Genomic DNA, 18,428 nt, shown 5'->3' with positions numbered 1-18,428 from the left:
AATTATTGTTAGCACATGACTGTCCTTTTGTTGGTCACTTGGGGGCACAGAGAACCTATGACAGGGTGAAGAAAAATTTCTATTGGTCAGGAATACAGAATAATCTGCGGAATTATTGCAAGTCTTGTGAATTATGTCAAAAAAGGAAAAGACCTGCAGGACCCCAGAAAGTCCCTCCATGCTCCTTGCCTGTAATACAGAAGGCATTCCTAAGGGTAGCAGTGGACATTGTGGGCCTATGCCACATCTTACCCTCCAAGGAAATAAATATATATTAGTGATTAGTGGATTTTGCCACTAGATTTCCTGAAACAGTACCTCCATCTAGTACTGAGGCAGAAACGGAGGCAAGAGCCCTTCTCACCATCTTTAGCAGATCTCCCTAAAGGGATTTTATCTGATCATGGGTCAAATTACATGGCACAGCTATTCAGCGAGCCATGCAAGTTATGTGGGATGAAACAACTAAAAACTGCCCCATATCACCTAGAAACCAATGGTTTGGTGGAAAGATTTAATGGGACCCTAAAATCCATGCTGGGAATGTATGCAAACAAAAGGGTTCAAAATTGGGATGAACTGTTACCATTTTTGTTGTTTGCTTACAGAGAGGTACCCCAAGAATCAGTAGGATTCTCCCCAATTGACCTCCTATATGGAAGGAAAGTGAGGGGACCCCCTAGACCTCATCAGAGTCTCCCGGGAAGGGAACACTGAGGTGAAGGAGGAGCCAGTGACTGAACATGTACAGGGGTTCCGAAAAGAGATAAAAGACATGATGGGTATTGTTCAAACTAACCTCAAAATCAGACAATCCAAACAAAAGGCGTGTTATGATAAACATACTAGTAAACACTCTTTTGTAATAGGAAATTGGTGTTAGTGTTAAGCCCCGTGAAAAAGTACAAAATGCAAAATTCTTGAAAGGACCCTTTGAGGTGGTAGAAGTGGTAAATGAAGATACATATTCTGTTAGAGCCTCATGGTAATGCTGTTCCACAGCTAGGACATGTAAACAGACTTAAAGCCTATCATAGCAGGGAAGCCATGGTAAACATGATCTGCTGTGTAGAAAGGGAAACTGAGGCACACCACCTCATTGATTTAATAGCTGAATGCCAAAATAGCTCAACTCTGGAAAGCACTGATATCTGCAGTGAGATAACACCAGTTGAAAGGGCAGAGGTGTTGTCAGTGCTGCAAGAATACAAAAAGGTATTTTCTAATAAGCTAGGGAAGACACTTGCTAACTCATAAGATCATTACAAAAGGATGACAGCCACCTACCAGCAGACCCTACAAGGCCACTGGCAAGGTAAAAAACAAATTTGTGTAGAAATACGAAACATCTTAGACCTAGGAGTAGTTCTAGTCTGACAGCTCTTGGGCATTAGCTGTGGCCTTGGTCCCTAAGAAAGACAACACATTAAGGTTTTGTGTTGATTACAGAAAACTCAGTGCTGTTACAGTACCAGATGTATATCCCATGCCAAGAATTGGTCAGGTGCTGGACATTTTAAGCAAAGCTAAATATCTCGGTTCTTTTGATTTAACTCAAGGTTATTGGCAGATCCCTTTGGATGAGAATGCTCAGAAAAAATCTGCTTTCATCACAGATATAGCATATATATGTATGAGTTCACAGTGTTACTGTTTGGTTTAATTAGTGCCGGGGCCACCTTCCAGAGGCTGGTTAACCAAGTGTTAAATGGTTAACAGAACTTCACAAGAGCATATGTGAATGATATTGCAGTGTCTAGCAACACTTGGGCTGAACACAAAGAACACTTGGGAGTTGTACTGTCAAAACCCAGGGAGGTAGGCCTAACCATAAAACCTCTAAGCGTAAAATTGGAGCAGCCAGAATTCATTATCTGGGACACTGTTTCAGTGTGTTTGGGTGTGTGCGCGGGGGCGGGGGAGGTCAACTGATCCTTTTAACGTTAAAGCCATTGTGAATTGGCCTGCACCCCAAACCAAAAAAGAGGTCCAATCTTTCATAGGTCTAGTAAATTATTACAGAAAGTTTGTGTGGGGGTTCAGTGACGTATCTGCAATCACAGATTTACGTAAAAAGGCTAAGCCAAACAAAGTTGTTTGGATGAAAGCATGCCAGGAAAGATTTGATAAGATAAAGAAAATCTCATCTAAAGATCTTGTCTAAAAAGCTAACCCTAATTTTGACAAAATGTTTGAACTGTGTGCAGATGTTTTATCAGACATTAGTCTGGGTGCTGTGCTTATGCAAACAGGAGAATAACAAGAATCACACAATTGTCTTAAACAAAACACTGACACCAACTGAACAGAATTATTCTATCACAGACCAGGAATGCTATGCTATAGTGTGGGCAGTTAAGCAACTAAGGCCCTAACTTTTCAATATGAAGTTCAAGGTCTTAACAAATCATTCACCATTGGTCTGGCTAAGCAAAACTAAAGGCTCAAATGCTAAGCTTTTGCACTGAAGCCATATACTTTAAGAATCTTATATGGAAATTGTGCATATAAAGGGAAAAGAAAACATGGTGGCAGATGCCCTGTCTAGGAAGGAGGGCCCTAACCCACTGCCTCTCACTTTTTGTACACTGCCTCGCATAATGGGGCTTGTCACAGACTCTTAGTGTGGTTCTTTGGAGGGTGGCTTCTGCCCTCACTGGGAACCCCCTTAGTTTGCTCATGGTCAGGGAAGTTCTTTGATTGTGTCTGGAAGTATGTCTCAGTCTCTTAACTGTGCTCTGGGAGGGAGCCTGGTACAGCATGTTGCCCCTCCGCTGTCCCAGGCCCTTCTGCCTTCCACTCCAACCTTCTCTGCACTCCCTCCTTTATAGTATGCCTTGTTTCCTCTCTTGGGTGCAGCTGTGAGTGCCCGCCTCCATGATTGGCAGCTGCATGTGGGTGTGGCTGAGCTGCTTGCCTGCAGATAGGAAATGCTCCTTGTGACGCTCTGTACCTCGGGGGAAGACCCTGCACCCCCATGTTCATCCTTCTAATATGATTATGTGGTATCCAATGCAAAGTTTGTCATGTTGGGTGTCTTCGGAAGGCTCATGATGCACTGAGCATTGTTGTTATAGTAATAGGTTGTAATTTCATGTATATAGTTATGAGGCTGAAAATGTGTTGTCATGGCTTAAAACAAGCCCTGGCAAAACTCTCCAGAAGCAGAGGGGCAGTTCACACCTCATAAGGGCATGTATGGGACAAACCCAGCCCACCCTCCCAGGAACAAAGGACACTGGCCTAGGCAGCAACAAAGGATCTGTTGGACTCTCCAGTGAGTCACCCCCCTTCTCTTCGTCAGTTTGGGACTACGAAGAGGTAATGCTCATCTGACTCTGAAGGGGTGGGGGCAAAGCCAAGAGGGAAGAAAGAAGATGATAAAAGGGAGAGACTTTGCCATGCTCTCTCTCTTCCACCTCCATCTACAGACACCACCACCAAGCGACTGAAGCGCTGATCAAAGGGGAGAGCCTGGTTGAAGGGCAACCAGTCAGCCTGTGGTGAGAAGCATCTAAGTTTGTAAGGGCACTGAAAGTGTTAAGATCAGCTTAGAATGCATTTTGCTTTTATTTCATTTGACCAAATCTGACTTCTTGTACTTTGACTTAGATTTTAAGTGATTATATCTTTTGTAGTTAATACATTTGTTTGTGTATTCTGCCTGAAGCGGTGCATTTGGTTTGAAGAGTGTCAGAGACTCCCCTGGGGATAACAAGCCTGGTACATATCAATTTCTTTGTTAAATTGACTAAATCATACAAGCTTGCAGCGTCCAGTGGGCATAACTGGACACTGCAAGATGGAGGTTCCTAGGGTTGTGTCTGGGACTGGAGATATTGGCTAGTGTCATTCAGTTGCACAATTCAAGCAGCGGCTGGCCAAAAGTGCTCACTCACGTAGCTGGGAGCAGCTTCCATGCTAGAGGCTGTGCAAGAACAGCCCAGGAGTGGGGGTTCTCACAGTGGAGCAGGGTAAGGCTGGCTCCCAGAGCCAAGGGTTGGAGTGACCTAGCAGATCACCAGTCCAGATAACACCAGGAGAATGTCACACTCCTCTCCTGCCTAAGCTCAGTATGGGTTTTGTATTCCCCGTTACAGGCCCTGATCTCAGTTGGGTTCTTTAGCAAGAGGGCCTTCAGCAGGGGACAAAATTGCCTTATTCACGATAAATGTGCAAGCGTTGGCAAGACTGTAAGTATTGTGCACTCACACTGGGGTGGGCAGGAGGAGTTCAAATATCAGAAGACAGAACAAAAACCATGACTGATCTTTTTTTAAAAAACTCATGTTTGGGACAACAGCATGATTTCAGGGGGAGGGCAGGAAGGTCTGACTTATGATTTCTGAGCTTTCAGGGTTGCAATACTGTGTAATACAGTACACACTGCCAGTGGAGAACTGTCAATTAGTTTTATTGTATATAAAAATAAATGCACATGCAACATGTTTTTACTGAACTGTCAACTTTGCTGAATCCAAACTGATATTCACTGGACTGCTGGAAAAAAACTCATGGAACTTGGGATGATTTCTCCGCCAAATGTTAGCTTTCCATTATCTCTATCAGAACTACTAAAGTTTTTTATTTTTAAAGTCACAATTATTAGCAGAAAATTGTGACTTTTTTTTGTCTATTCTTGCAAACAGCTCAACCATTTAATAAAGATTTTGAGTGAAAGTTTCAGAAATAATTTGCTTCCTGAGTTGAGTGCAAATGTTCTAAATTTCAGATAAAAATATAAAACTTTGAGAAAAGTATAAGGAGCTAAAAATGATCGGTTAGAATGGAAATGCTTGGGCAGCCTTAATATAGGTGTCACAATGTCTGTAACTGTAAAAGAACTGTAGAAATAGAATAGCTCCGGGCGGTTATACCTTGGAAGCTTTTATGATTCAGATTGTGAATATGTTCTTTTGCTCCACAACCCAGCAATATATATCTATTGTTAATTCATAGATATTTCTGTGAAGATCACATTAATTACTGTCCTTTCTATTTTAGGATATTGAGACATTTGAAAAGAAAGGACCCCATGCAAATCAAACTAGAGCATTTAGAACAAGGATTTTCTCTGTATCTAAATGGAGCTAATTCAGAGTCAAGAAACTGTCGCAGAAAACCCAGTTTTCAAGAATTCTTTAGATGTGGGTTGCAGACTGCAAGGATAAATGGTGAGTTAAAAGTAATAGTTACTCAATATCTTACTAGAGTCACCGTTTAAAACCTTTGCTAATTAGACTAATAAGCTATTGGCATGGCTACTGGATTTTAAGGAAGGTGAGCTGTGAGGGAGTAAGGGTGGTAAGACAGTACCAGCTGAATGTGGTGAAAATGAGGCTCCATGACACCACTTCATCAAAGCACTAACGCCTATACTACACTACAGAGACAATCCTAACAGGAAGCCTGATTATAACTCAGTGGAGCCCCAAACAGATCCAGTATTTAATGTAAACTGGATCTTAAACATGTTCATAACCAGGCTGAAGTTATTTAACGCAGTTGGGGCTCTAGTTTGCTAGGTGTTGAAACCAACATAGTTGTAACCAAATATTGCTTTTTTCTCTTTTTTACCCTCCTATGTATTTCTCTAAATTCAGTTTCTATCCACTGGATATCATTATGCCTTTGTCTGCTAGAATACAAAGCCCTCTACTATCAGAAATCTTTTTATGTATCAAGTTACCTCTTAACTTTCTATTTGATAAAGAGCTCAATCTATTTATAGCTTAAGTGTCTCCGTGTAAAGCAGGTATGCCAGTCTTAATACATAGGCCTCAAAACCTCCTACAATCTCTCTTCTAGAGGTAAGCCATATCCATTAGTAGCCATTGTCCTTATACCCTAATCATTCAAGTGTTGGTCTGTTCAGATCAAGGTATGGCGTGTGTGTGTGTGTGTGAGAGAGAGAGAGAAAAAGGCGTGTTCAATAAATATTTCTGTTCTATATTTGAAAAGAAGTAGGATGGTGCACTCACATCACTTAAGGATGATGAAATACTTTGCAGTCCATTAGTAATAGGGGACATCTGGTAACATTACTCGTATTCAAGCGAGTTCAATGGTAATCAATCAGAACTATGCAGTCCAAATGTTCAAATTAACATCAAGTTGACTGAGACCCTGTTAAAAAGAAATCCTGCGTAGCTGGATTCTTTTTATTTACCTTCTTATCTTTAAGGCTTTAGGGCTCACACAGGGAGGGGTGACACACATACACCCTTACCCTCCCCAACACACGGGAAGAGGTGACACACACACACTCCTGTACACCTCTCTCACACAGGGGGGGTGACCGACCGACCTGACCCTCCCTGCCTGACGTTCTCCACCCTCCATGCCTGGCTGGGCTCCTGGGACAGACCAGCCTCTCCTGGTACCTGGTACTACGTCTTCCTGAGGCAACATGTGGGTCACATGCCCCTGCTCCCCAGATTTCTGCCAGGATTCACACCAGAATGTGGCCAGCAGCAGCCTTTTGGCACTGTGTGGGAAGGAAGGGATGGGATCTGCGTCCAGCTGCAGGGGAGAAAGAGAGGAGGAAGGGATGACCTGCCCTGTGTCTTTGCAGAGCTCATCTCTTCTCCCCCACCCCGCTCCTATGTGTCTGAAAGCAGCTTGCCCCTTCCTGCCCTCACAGAGTCGAAAGACAGCTAACACCTCCAAGCTGCTGCTGGCCACCGACATTAACCCAACCACCTCCTGTCCCCTGGCTACAGCATGGGCAGGAAGGGGTTAAACCCAAAGGATACATTGTGCACCAGGGCCCAGGGAACTTGACTGCAGGGGCTTCAGCGAACAAGGGCAGAGAGGTGGCTCAGCAGGGAGGGTGCTTAGGGGACGGAGCGGCCCTGCACTCCCTGGGGACAGGACCCAGGCTGGTGGAGGTGTGTGAAGAGAGTGCTAAGTCCCTGTCCTGGGGGCTTCTGTGGAGCGTACAGATTCAGGGCATGAACAGGCTGGAAATCACTTCCCCCGACTCCAGAACTTAGCTGAAGGGCAGAGAGGCTTCCCCATGCCAGGGATGTGCAGGATTTTGGCACATGCAGGGCTTGGCTCCTCCAGGCCAGCGCCCCGGGCTGGAGGGTCTTGGGTTTTCCTGGGGCACCAGCCAAGTCAGAGGCAGTGGGGGAAGGAAGGGGCCTGCCGGCCAAGCTTTTAGTGATCTGAGTGTTCCAACCAGGGGCTAGTTCTCCGCACAGCACTGGGAGCAGGACGCAACCTGCTGGGAGGTATATGGAAGAGTAGCAGGGCTGGGGGGTGGGAGGGGAGAAGGGGCAAAGCAGGGAGAGGACAGTGAGAGGGGGAGCACATAAAGGGCCAATGGGTGGGCAGCAGAGACAACACATAACAAACTGCTGCCTGGCGCCTTCCTGCACTCACCAGCCACTGCAGCTTGCAGCCAGTGCTGGCCAGAAACGGAACCGGGGGCAGGGCCCTGCTGGCTAGGAGCCGGCATGCAGCGAGGGCTGTGCTGATGGACCAGAAGGGGGAGCAACCAGCCCCACTTGCTGCATCTTCTCCTCTTCATCAACCTTGCACACCCACCCCCATTGCCGGCCACTGGACCGCTCCATTCGCCACTTAGAGTTGTCCAAGAAAATACCTGGTCACTGAGGTTCATTTTTAATAAATCTTGTAATGATGGGGAAATTCCAGGAGACTGGAAGAATACTAATGTTGTGTCAATATTTTAAAAGGGCAAGCAGGATGAGTAGCCTGACAGCAATCCAGGGCTAGATAATGGAAAAGCTGATATGGGATTAAGTCAATGAGGATTTGAAGGATAGGAATATAATTAATGCCAGTCAACATGGTTTGATCAAAATAGATCTTGTCAAATAAGCCTAATTTCATTCTTTGAGGCGATTACAAATTTGGTTGATAAAGGTATAAGTATCAATGAGGGTCGATTTTATGAGTTTGCTGAGGTGCCATTTGGACATTAAAACTGAAATCTAACTAACTAGATTTGCCAATTTGAGAAGTGTTATTGCCAATATCAGAATGAAATGTAATTAGGTTACCCTCTTTTTACTGAGTCCAGGGAGCTTTAGCTTAGTAATTTTAATGCTAGGTTCTTCTCAGGTCAGTGTTTACCTGGGACAGTATTTCTAAAATCAGGACATTTGGTTATTTTTAACAAGTCAACAATTTATTAATTCACCCAGAACTATATCATATACAATCAGCAGTTCAGTAAAACTGTAGATACAACCAATGTTTTAGGCAGTAACTGCATACAAAAGATACAGTCTTGCAAGCTACTGTCATAGACTAGGGGTTGAGGCACAGCTGTTCTACCATGTAACAATACAAATCACCAAGATTTCTTCTTATATTTACTTATGATCTTCAATCTTCAGTTCTTTAGTATCTCTATCACATTTATTATACTTCCAGCCTTCCTCCAAGGCAGGGGTGGCCAACCTGTGGCTCCGGAGCCGCATGCGGCTCTTCGGAGGTTAATATGCAGCCCTTTCATAGGCGCTGACTCCAGGGCTGGAGCTACAGATGCTAACTTTCTAATGTGCCGGGGAGGGGAGGGTGGGCGGCGACGGCTCACTGCTCAACCCCCTGCTCTGCCCCAGGCCCTGCCCCCACTCCACCTCTTCCCCTAAGGCCCTTGCTCCTCCCCCTCCACCACAGAGCCTCCTGTGCATGCGAAACAGCTGATTGCGGCAGGTGGGAGGTGCTGGGGGCTGATGGGGGGCTGCTGACATATTACTGTGGCTCTTTGGCAATGTACATTGGTAAATTCTGGCTTCTTCTGAGGCTCAGGTTGGCCACCCCTGCTTCAAGGAGTAAGGATACACTTGTTTTAAAGGCACTTTTAAGGATGTTTTCCCTGCTGTTGATTGGTTTGGTCTGAAAGGGACAAGTTAAAATATCAAGCAATTGCTTAAAGTTGTTGTTTTATTGTTTGTTGCTTTAAATCTCTTAGGTTAGTTTGCTTAGACTTACAAAGGAGACCATGCAGATAGCATTAGTTAAAATCCAAAATATTTCTTGAGATCTCACTAAAAAGTGTAGACTCATTAAAATAATGTTTAGTTATTTATATTAAAGAACAGAAGGCGAAATACAATCTTATCTGAAATCTCACCACTTCTTTAGGGCTACAATAGAACAGGAGACATTGTCCACATATTAAGAGCCAGTTTATTTGGTTCATGAAGGCATACAATGTGCAGCTTCTAATTTTGGGTGAAAGGCATATTGCTGGGATGAAACAGATTCTCCATGGTATATTTTAATTCATAAGGCAAACAGATTTGGGGTGAAAACATGTGAACTGGACTTCTTGGAGTAAACAGGAAACTTGTTCCCTAACATAACATGCTGTTCGTGACTGGTTTAAACTCACAGCCTCCCTGCTCATCTCTTGATTGGGATTCACTTACAGAATGCAGTGTGCCACCTTGCATAGTAAGACAAGGTGTTACTGTGATCCAAGGACCTCTTGATGCCAACTGGGAGAGGGTTATGGGCTCCTGCCAGTCAGAAGTGACAGCACCTATGAGGGAACTCCAGACGGCGGCAGCTAGCCAGAAGGAATTACTGCCAAGCTTGAGTCCCCATCTCCCTGAAAAGCATTAGGATTACACGAACATTTTTGAAAAGAACAATGAGGACTTGCTGCCTCTGCACCGAAACTACTACTGCCCTATATATCTGCAACCCGGGGTGAAGATCCCTTATGGACTGATCAATGTCTGAGCTTGAACTGGCAGCCCTTCGTGAATAAATCCTTGAAAACCTGGCCAAGGGCTTCATCCGGCACTCCACCTCACCAGCAGGGGCTACAGTCTTTTTCGTCAAGAAAAAGGACAAAACGCTACGCCTTTGCGTAGATTGGTGGGCTCTAAACCATGTAAAGGTCTGAAACAGGTATCCTGTACCCTTAATCTCAGAATTAGTAGATCGTGTGCAGTCTGCCAAAGTCTTCAACTTAATGCACATCAGGTCAGGGGACGAATGGAAGACCACATTTTGAACCTGCTATGAGCACTTCAACTATTTAGTAATGCCATTCAGGTTGACCAATGGTCCTGCAACCTTTCGCAACACTTTGTGAATGACACGTATTTAGAGACATCCTGGATCAGTATGTAGTCATCTATCCTGATGTCTGAAAACACAAGTATGTCAGTCTTGAGGAGCATTGTTACCACGTTCATTCCATCCTGGAAAGGCTACAAAAGCATGGCCTGTTTGCAAAGTTGGAAAAATGTACTTTTGACCAGTCCTCTACAGAATTTTTGAGTTACATCCTCCCCCCAGAGGGTGTTAATATGTACCCCCAGAAGGTGGAGGCCGTTACACTATTACCTTTATAACCAAACTTGTAAGCTCATAACAAAAATCAAGTTAGTTTGACAGGATGTATTTTCCATAAACCCATGTTGATTGGTATTTTTCTTTATTAATCGAGTCCCATATTAGCCACTTCACTATCTTGCCCAGAATTGATATCAGGCTGAGGGACCTAAAAAGACCCAGTTTTGTAACACTTTGTTTCCAAAATTTCTGTGTGCTGTTGTATGAATCTCTACCTTTTGTTCAATAAACATATATATACTTTTCCTATAAACAAATCTAAGTGGTGTGTGCTAAGCAAAGCTGTGTTCCAAGGTGAACTAGTAAGCAGTGGTATACTGTTCCTTTGGGATCAGTGGGCCTGGTAATTCTGTGAGTGTCCAGTTGGGCAGGGACTGAAGACTACAAGTGGATACTTGAAGGATTCTTGGGTTGGTGTGTGCCTGTCACTAACCTGTAAAGAGAAAGTGGAGCCTATGGAGGTAGTTGCTAGTGTTGCCAGTAGCCAGTGGCATCAGGGCACTGATCCCGAACAGGCACAAACACTGTTCACTCATGCTAAGGGCAGGTGGAAGCAAGGTTTCTCACAAACCTGGGTACCCCCAGGGAGCATCAAACTTGTGTTTAACTTTTTGTTTGACATTGGAATCAAAAAAGTGTCAGACCTGGGGAGCCTTATAAACATTCTGAAAGAACTCCAAAGAAGATTGTTCCTAATTCCTGTTTCAGATTCCTGTACAGCAGCCCAAGTAAAAGAAATTGAACTGCAAGGACGCAGCACGCAGACTGCACCAAGCAAAATCCAACGTAAAGGATGGCGTCAGGTATGGTGTGGCAGGGAAGAATGCATCCTTGGTGAATTGTATTGGGGCAGCAACAAGTTTGTTGGGAGGCCCTTTCCTGACCCTAACTACAGCCCTTAATTCTGCAGTGTTACACAGGTATACAGGGAGACACACTGTGCAGTTCCTCCAGCCTGAGCAGTAGTCAGTAGGGAATTCTTACATTATTGAATTAAAGAAAAAGAGCAGCATGTACTGGTAGTGGATATTGCTTCCCCATGAGAGGACAGTGGTCATCAGCCCCGCACTTGTTTACTCCACGGGGAAAAAAGTATTTTTAAAAAAATCTTGCAGGTGATCAGTTTATCAGAATTCAGTAGGCTGTGTGTGCAGTAAGATGTCTTGAGCTATGACATTTTACAACGTTTCCCTGGAAGTTTTAGTTTGACACCAGTTGCAGTAGTAGCTATGACATGGTTCAGAGGAAGTGTGTATGCCCCAGACAGCTAATATTTTTAATAGGATCCCTATGGAAAGAAGAGGGAACGTGATTTCCACCTCAGGTTATTGGGGTGTGGGGAAGGGGGGAACAGCAGAAAAAGGGACTATTGATTAGACCAGGAGCAGAAAGAACATATTGCTGCAGGAACCAGTTTGTGGAAGAATGAACGTAATGTTTGTGTGCCTGCTATATTATCTTCCTTCAGTGACTTATTCTGCTTATTTTCACAGATTTTAAGGCCAGAAGGGACCATTGTGCTCATGTAGTCTGACCTCCTGTATGAACAGGCTATAGAATTAATCAAATTTGTAAATTTTACAGTTCCAGCCTGGATTGATTCTAAGCAAGATGATTGAAATAACTGATTTCAATCATTCATATAGATATAAACTTGATAACTTGTACGTCTCGCTCAAGCAGTGACTTGCCTTAACAAATTTCTTCAGTCTTCATTTTTGATATATCAATTTTGTACTATACTTCTTCAAAATATAGTACATACACCTGTTTCATTGAAATTCCTGGGAGTTTTAGCACTAAGGGGAACAGGATCAGATCCTGTGTAAGGAACATTACTCGAACAAAATTAAATCCAACCACAGAGAGCAGCTTGCTACACATTTTTTAAAAACAAAACTTTTCCTTTATTAGGTTTATACTTTCAGCAAAATGTTCAGTAATGTGTTATATTGAAATTATAAAATATTGCTAGTAATCTATTATCTTGTGAGAGGCCACAACTAACCATCTCCCTAGGGAGCCACCTGTATGGGTTTTTTTTATATATATATCGTCCTTGTCATCAGCAGTATGCATTTCTAAACTGTTTCTTTCTTACTACCAGACCTTGTATCTGTTCATCACACTTTGCACATTTGGCCCATAATTTTTTTTAAATTATTTATTTTTTTATTATTATTTTGACACAGTCACTATCAATAGGTACAGGGACACCTTTAGCATATTTTTCCATAGAGTAGTTTCTCTGATCTAAAAACCTGACAGTCTTTTCTTCTAAAATGTCTGGTAAGATAGCTGAGCAGCCTAGACCAGGGTTTCTCAACCTGGGGGTCAGGACCCAAAATTGGGTCCCCAGAATGTTTCAAAGGGTCACGTGGCAGCTCTCATCCCAAGGGGGTGGCTGGGCTCGTCTCCCTGTTCCAGGCACTGCAACTTCTGGGGTCCAAGCACCACTCAAGTTTGGCCCCGGTATTGTGATGACAGGAGCCCGGGTAGGCCAAATTTGAGTGAGTGACATTGCAACCCCATGAGTCAGGTCACAACTTCGCTCACAAATTTGGTCCAGTCAGGGGGAGGGCCAGACCTGAGTGGTGCTGAAACCCCGGAGGTTGCAACGCCTAGAGTGAAGAGCCAAGCCCAAACAGCCCCACAGCACAGAAGCCACCACTGTGGGATTAGTGCTGGGTAGGATCCAACCCCCACAGGGGGCAGGATCCAACGGAAACCACCCAGCTACTCTGCCCCTGGACTATTTACTGGGTCACAACAGGTCATAAACATTTACAAATGGGTCCTGAGCCCAAAAAGATTGAGAACCTCTGATCTAGACTAAACATTATATCAGTCCCATCACCATATGGGAACTTTGTATCAACTTTATAGTCTGAAGTCCCTTATTAATTTAGTTTCCTACTTTGGAGACAGCTGGAATACATCTACATAGAGCTGTTTGGGTGGCTTCTTACAATTTGACAGAGAATCCTAATGGAGCACAGTTATGACACACAGTTTAGACACTGAATGTAGCTTCTGTACTCAGGTTTTCCCCAGTAACTATCGAAAGGCTGGGAGGAATTTGGCTGTAAAAGTAATGAGTTTTAGACTTTGACCAACAAAGCACTTAAGTACATGCTTAACTTTAAGTACAAGTAGCCCTAACATCATTAGTCATTCCTGGGTTCAGGCTATAAAATTTCCTTATGCATTTGAAGTTTATAGTGTGTAATAAAGTTGAGTACTGTACAGAACATAGTTGAAATCCTATTTGTGCTGATAATTTCATACATGTGAATTGTGCAAAGCACTGAGCTATTCCAACATACTACACTATTTTTGATTACACTTTGATATGTAATGAGCTTAAGTAACTTGTTATAAATTAGATAAGTGTCAACTAGGAGGTTTCTAGCAATCTGTTCCATTACTTTCTTTTCGGGAAGCTGCTTTTCTCTTGTGATGTCAAATGGTATTTAAAAATAAAGTGAAGATAGGAGTTCACTAAACTTCACATGATAGGGAATCTACTGCATCCCTACATAACTGCTTTAATGGTTAATTATCCTCACTGTTAAGCATTTGTACTTTATTTCTAATCTGAATTTGTCTAGCTTTAACTTGCAGCCATTGGATTGTCTTATCTTTCTTGTCTGCTAAATTAAAGAGCCCTCTGCTATCAAACATTTCTTTCCCCCTCCCCTTTGTAGGTACTTGTGGACCATGATCAAGTCACCACTTAACCTTCTCTTGGGTAAACTAAATAGATTGAGCATTTTAAGTTTGTCACTATAAAGCATGATTTCCCAACCTCGATTCATACCTTGGGACTCTTTTCCGCACCCTCTCTAATTTTTTCAACATCCTCTTTGAAGTGTTCACGCCAGAACTGGACACAGTATCCAATAATAGGCTCCCTATTGACAATACAGAAGTAATGCTACCACCCTGTTCTTATTTGATATTCCCCTGCTTACACATCCAAAGATCAGGTTCACACTTTTAACCAATGCAGTGTGAGCAGGATGGCTAATGTGGAGACAATGCACCATTGCTACTTACATTGGAGCAATCCGATTGATTCAGCTCTATAGTGCAAATGCAGCCATTGCTAATACTTGTAACAATAGTAGATAAAATTTCACATGGGAGAGTATTTTTAAGTTAATGGTATCCCTTTAAACTTAGGGAAGGAATATCTTTCCAGTTACATTTGAAAGTTTATATCTAATATGCATGGATATAGCATTGTACGAAGCATGTGATAACTACTTACTTAGTGTGCTAATAACAGAAGAAAGATGTGATTTGTTTGTTTCTTTTTATAGAAACCTGTGCTGATTAAAACAGAAAGTGGCTCTAGACTCTGCATTTCACCTCCTCTGGAGTACTCTCATGATTTTGAACCTTATGAAAGCTTGAATATGGAGACAAACGACTATCATATTAATTGTTCCCAGGTACAGTTTGACTTCTGCTGTGGCATTGTTCATGATCAAATGTGAGTCTAAATGAAAGTGGGCTCAATTGCCATAGTTTTGGCAGCTGAATACTAATTCTCACTAATTCAAGCAAACCCATAATGTATATGGATAAATAGAGTATTTGGGAGTGGTTAAAAGTGACACCAGAAGGGTCAAAAATGAAAACATCTAATGTGTCATTTTAAAAGCATCGGTTTAATCTAATTGCAGTCTACAACACTAAAATACGCAAATCATAATTGTTTGTCTTTTGCATGGTGTCACTAAAAGGCAGAATTAAGGGTTCTGCTGAAGGAAAGCTTTCAGCCCTTAGAGTGATTGTCCACAAAGATTCCACTCTCTCAATTTTTGGGTCAATGGCAAACTTTGTCAGTGATGATTTTATGTTTTCATCAGGTGATTGATAAAGCTGTTAGTAGTTAAAAACTTTATAGCATTCTTCACCATATAATTTTGACCGGTTTCTCCTCCCTTTCCCCACTTCTGGTTTATGTCCCACCCCATGTCTGCTATGTGTACCTGCACGCTTTTGGTGTGGTTGGCCATTTTGAAAAAAATATTTATTTTTAGGGAACTTAGGGTGATTTGTATGTGTGGTTTTTTACATATTAAGGTTAGAAGAAAATAGTTTTTTTACACACTTTTAGAGAATTTATAAAGTGGATTATCACAAAGTGGTAAAGGAAAAATGTCAGAAAAAAGTTTTTTAAATCTGCACAAAAGGAATAAGTTTTAAAACACAAACATGTCAACAAACCTCTTTAGAGAAAAAATAATCTTTATTCATTTTTTGAAATAAAGGTTGTGACACTGGCCGACCAGGACTGCCTGCTCTTGCTATGGGTTTAGGCCTCAGGCGAGCACTGACAAATTAACCACTGGAAACTAGTCTGCTTCACCTATGTACTAGTATGGTTACAATGGGTATTGGACTTATAACAATGTATTTGGTGTTTAGACTTTAGAAAATTCTTGTAAGTTGCTGCATGCATTAAGCTCACTTATAATATCTTTATCACATACTATAAGGTAATATTTAAGTTTTTGCTTTGTATCTGTAAAACATATTTTCTCTGAACTGAGTCAGGAGGAATCATCTCCTGCCCATCAAGAAGGCCTATCAAAACTAAATGGGCCATTGTGGGACATCACAATACAAAGAGTTGGTTAATTGCCCCATTAAACCCATGAAGAGGCTATGTGCAAAAGGGCTTGTCCCATCAGCTTGAATTCTGGAAAAAAAGAAATAAAAATAGCTGACAAGAAATTTTCATCTTTTGCTGTTTGGACTCTCACAGGACCAGAGCTACAAAACAGAAGCAAAGATTCCTAGGGTTAACCTGGGTTAGCCCTAAAAGACATTCAGAGCTGACATATTACTACAATTCTGTCAGCTTTTGAAACTAGAGACTGTAACTCATTTGTGTATATATGTGTGCCTGCTTTAACTTTGTAATAACTCGTTCATTTCTTTTCTTAGTTAATAAATCCTTAGATATTTACTTTAGGGGCTACAAGCGTTGTCTTTGGTGTGAGATATAAGGTACACATTGACCTGGGGTAAGTAACTGGTCTTTTAGGACTGGAAGTAACCTGACTATTTTGTGATCTTTTGTGTAAAGTGACCATCTATTAATGCTTAATTTGCACCAGGGCTAGGCTTGGCAGTTCATAACCTCGGCATATCTGGGCTTGCTGCATCAGTTATGAATGTAAAAAAAATTGTTTGACCTCCAGCACCTCTTTCGTTACAAATTAAGCACTGACATCTATCACATAGGCCAGCCTGCCTGAGTGGCAAAATTGACTGGAGTGCCCCAGGGGACCATCTGTGACTCCATGGTAAGACTGTTTAGTGATTTAGGAGTTCACACTTGTTACTGGGTTGGTGATATCTGATATAGAACATACAACCAGTTTGGGGTCTCTGCTCTGCTTCTTGACAGTCTGTCCTAAGGTTGGCACTCAGTCGTAAGCAAATCCAGATAGTGTGACAAAATTAATAAATATTAATTTTTAGAAAAAAATGTTCTTTATGCATTTAGGTTATTTTGAAATAAAGTCTGAAAAATAATTGTATATCTTTTGAAATAAAGAATAGTACATGTATTTTTAGAGTACATGAACAAGACAAATTGAGAGAACCGCCAAGAAAAGCAAAAGCCTCTTCGCCTGTTACAGAAAGAACAAAGAGAGAGAGAGAGTGAGTTTTAAAGCAGCAAGAAAGCCTGTTACTGATCACATGGCAGAGAGAAGAGAAGAGAAAACCACCTTAACTCTGTGACTGCCTCTAGTGAAATGCCAACAATTCCAGGGTCAGCTAGCTTGGAGCAAATCACACCTCTTGGCTGAGCCAATCAGAAGCTGTTCTATAACTACATCATCTAATGCATCTCCCTGAACCAATCATAATGTCCCACATGACCACTGAGGCGTGGTTATCAAGTGTTGGTCAATTAAAAAAATACAGCTGTTTTGATGAGCCATTTAGAAATAACCTTTCGCAGAATGGATTGGTTCAGTGGTTCTCAAGCTCTTTTTTTTCCTGTGGACCACTTGAAAATTGCTGAGGGTTTTGGCGGACCACTTAGGGATCTTTCCAAATGTTGTTTGTACCATTAGCTAACTAGTGTAAAGCTAACCATTGTAAATATAAAAAAAATTTTTTAATAATAAACTTTTTTTGTTCTAATGCGATGGATGTGCCCTCTCTCTCCTGCTGAGGCAGCCCCTGACCTAGGGCTGGAAAGGGGGGGGTCTCTCCCCCACCACAGCAGCCACAGAGCTGAGGTTGGGAAGGAGAGCCATCTCTCCCCGGCAGCCGCAGCCTTGGAGCTGGAGAAAGTCTTTCTCTGGCCGCCGCAGCCCTGCACATCCCGAATTCCCCTCACCTCCTCTTCTCACCCCACTGCTCCCTTCCACCTACCTCCTATTCCCCCCAAGGGCACCACTTCACCTTACATGTGCATCTTCTCCAAGATGCCTGCGTGGCTCCACTAATTAGGTGTGCGGTCCCCCAGGTGCTCACCTTAGAGGGAACTATCCACGGACCACCTGAATGAAGCTCTCGGACCACTGGTGGTCCACGGACCACAGTTTGAGAACCTCTGGATTAGTCTGCAAAACTCTGTCAATGATTGTCTGACCAGTGTGTATAAAACCATGCTTTTTTGCACGGGGTTTTAAATTGAGAACCTATAGATAGCATTCATGTTTTTACAAGATGCCTACAGACACCAAGAAGTTAGAATTGCCTTTGAATGCACCTGCATGTGTTCGGAAGAGACAACCTGTTTACACTTATTTTGCTAAAGAGGAATCGCCAATACCGAATCCCATGTCCCATCCAGAATTTGAACTGAAGAACCAGGGAGACTTTATGGAGTTGTCACCGGTTGTAAATGAGGAAAAAGATGTAAAGGACAGGGCACAGAGAAATTTTTTGCCTGTTATGGAGCAGGCAGACTCGAGGGCAGAGGTAAGAAGGGTCTGTATTATTTTATAACAAATTGTTGAAAAATTATAAGAGGTTAATATTTATATTTTTTTATAGGCAGGAGAGGAAGAAAAGCCTTATATACATGGACAGAGCAGCTGTGGAAT

At 42.4% G+C, this 18,428-nt stretch overlaps 1 protein-coding gene across 3 annotated transcripts in view; it reads left to right on the top strand.

Annotated features, from left to right (window-relative positions):
* KATNIP (katanin interacting protein) overlaps window positions 1-18,428 on the top strand; it is a 171,598-nt gene that overhangs the window by 16,224 nt on the left and 136,946 nt on the right. For 2 of the 3 annotated variants that reach the window (XM_074965609.1, XM_074965608.1), the window contains exons 3-5: window positions 5,005-5,174; window positions 11,053-11,147; window positions 14,670-14,801. In XM_074965609.1, the coding sequence (XP_074821710.1) occupies window positions 5,005-5,174; window positions 11,053-11,147; window positions 14,670-14,801 (397 nt within the window). Of the gene's footprint in view, window positions 1-4,100; window positions 4,194-5,004; window positions 5,175-11,052; window positions 11,148-14,669; window positions 14,802-18,428 lie in introns of all 3 variants that reach the window. The other variant, XM_074965611.1, reaches the window with a different exon arrangement.

The sequence above is a fragment of the Natator depressus genome, chromosome 10 (genome assembly GCF_965152275.1).
Source record: "Natator depressus isolate rNatDep1 chromosome 10, rNatDep2.hap1, whole genome shotgun sequence".
NCBI classification, from domain to species: Eukaryota; Metazoa; Chordata; order Testudines; family Cheloniidae; genus Natator; species Natator depressus.
Note: the sequence above shows the minus strand (reverse complement) of the source record. Positions and strands in the feature narration are given on the sequence as shown.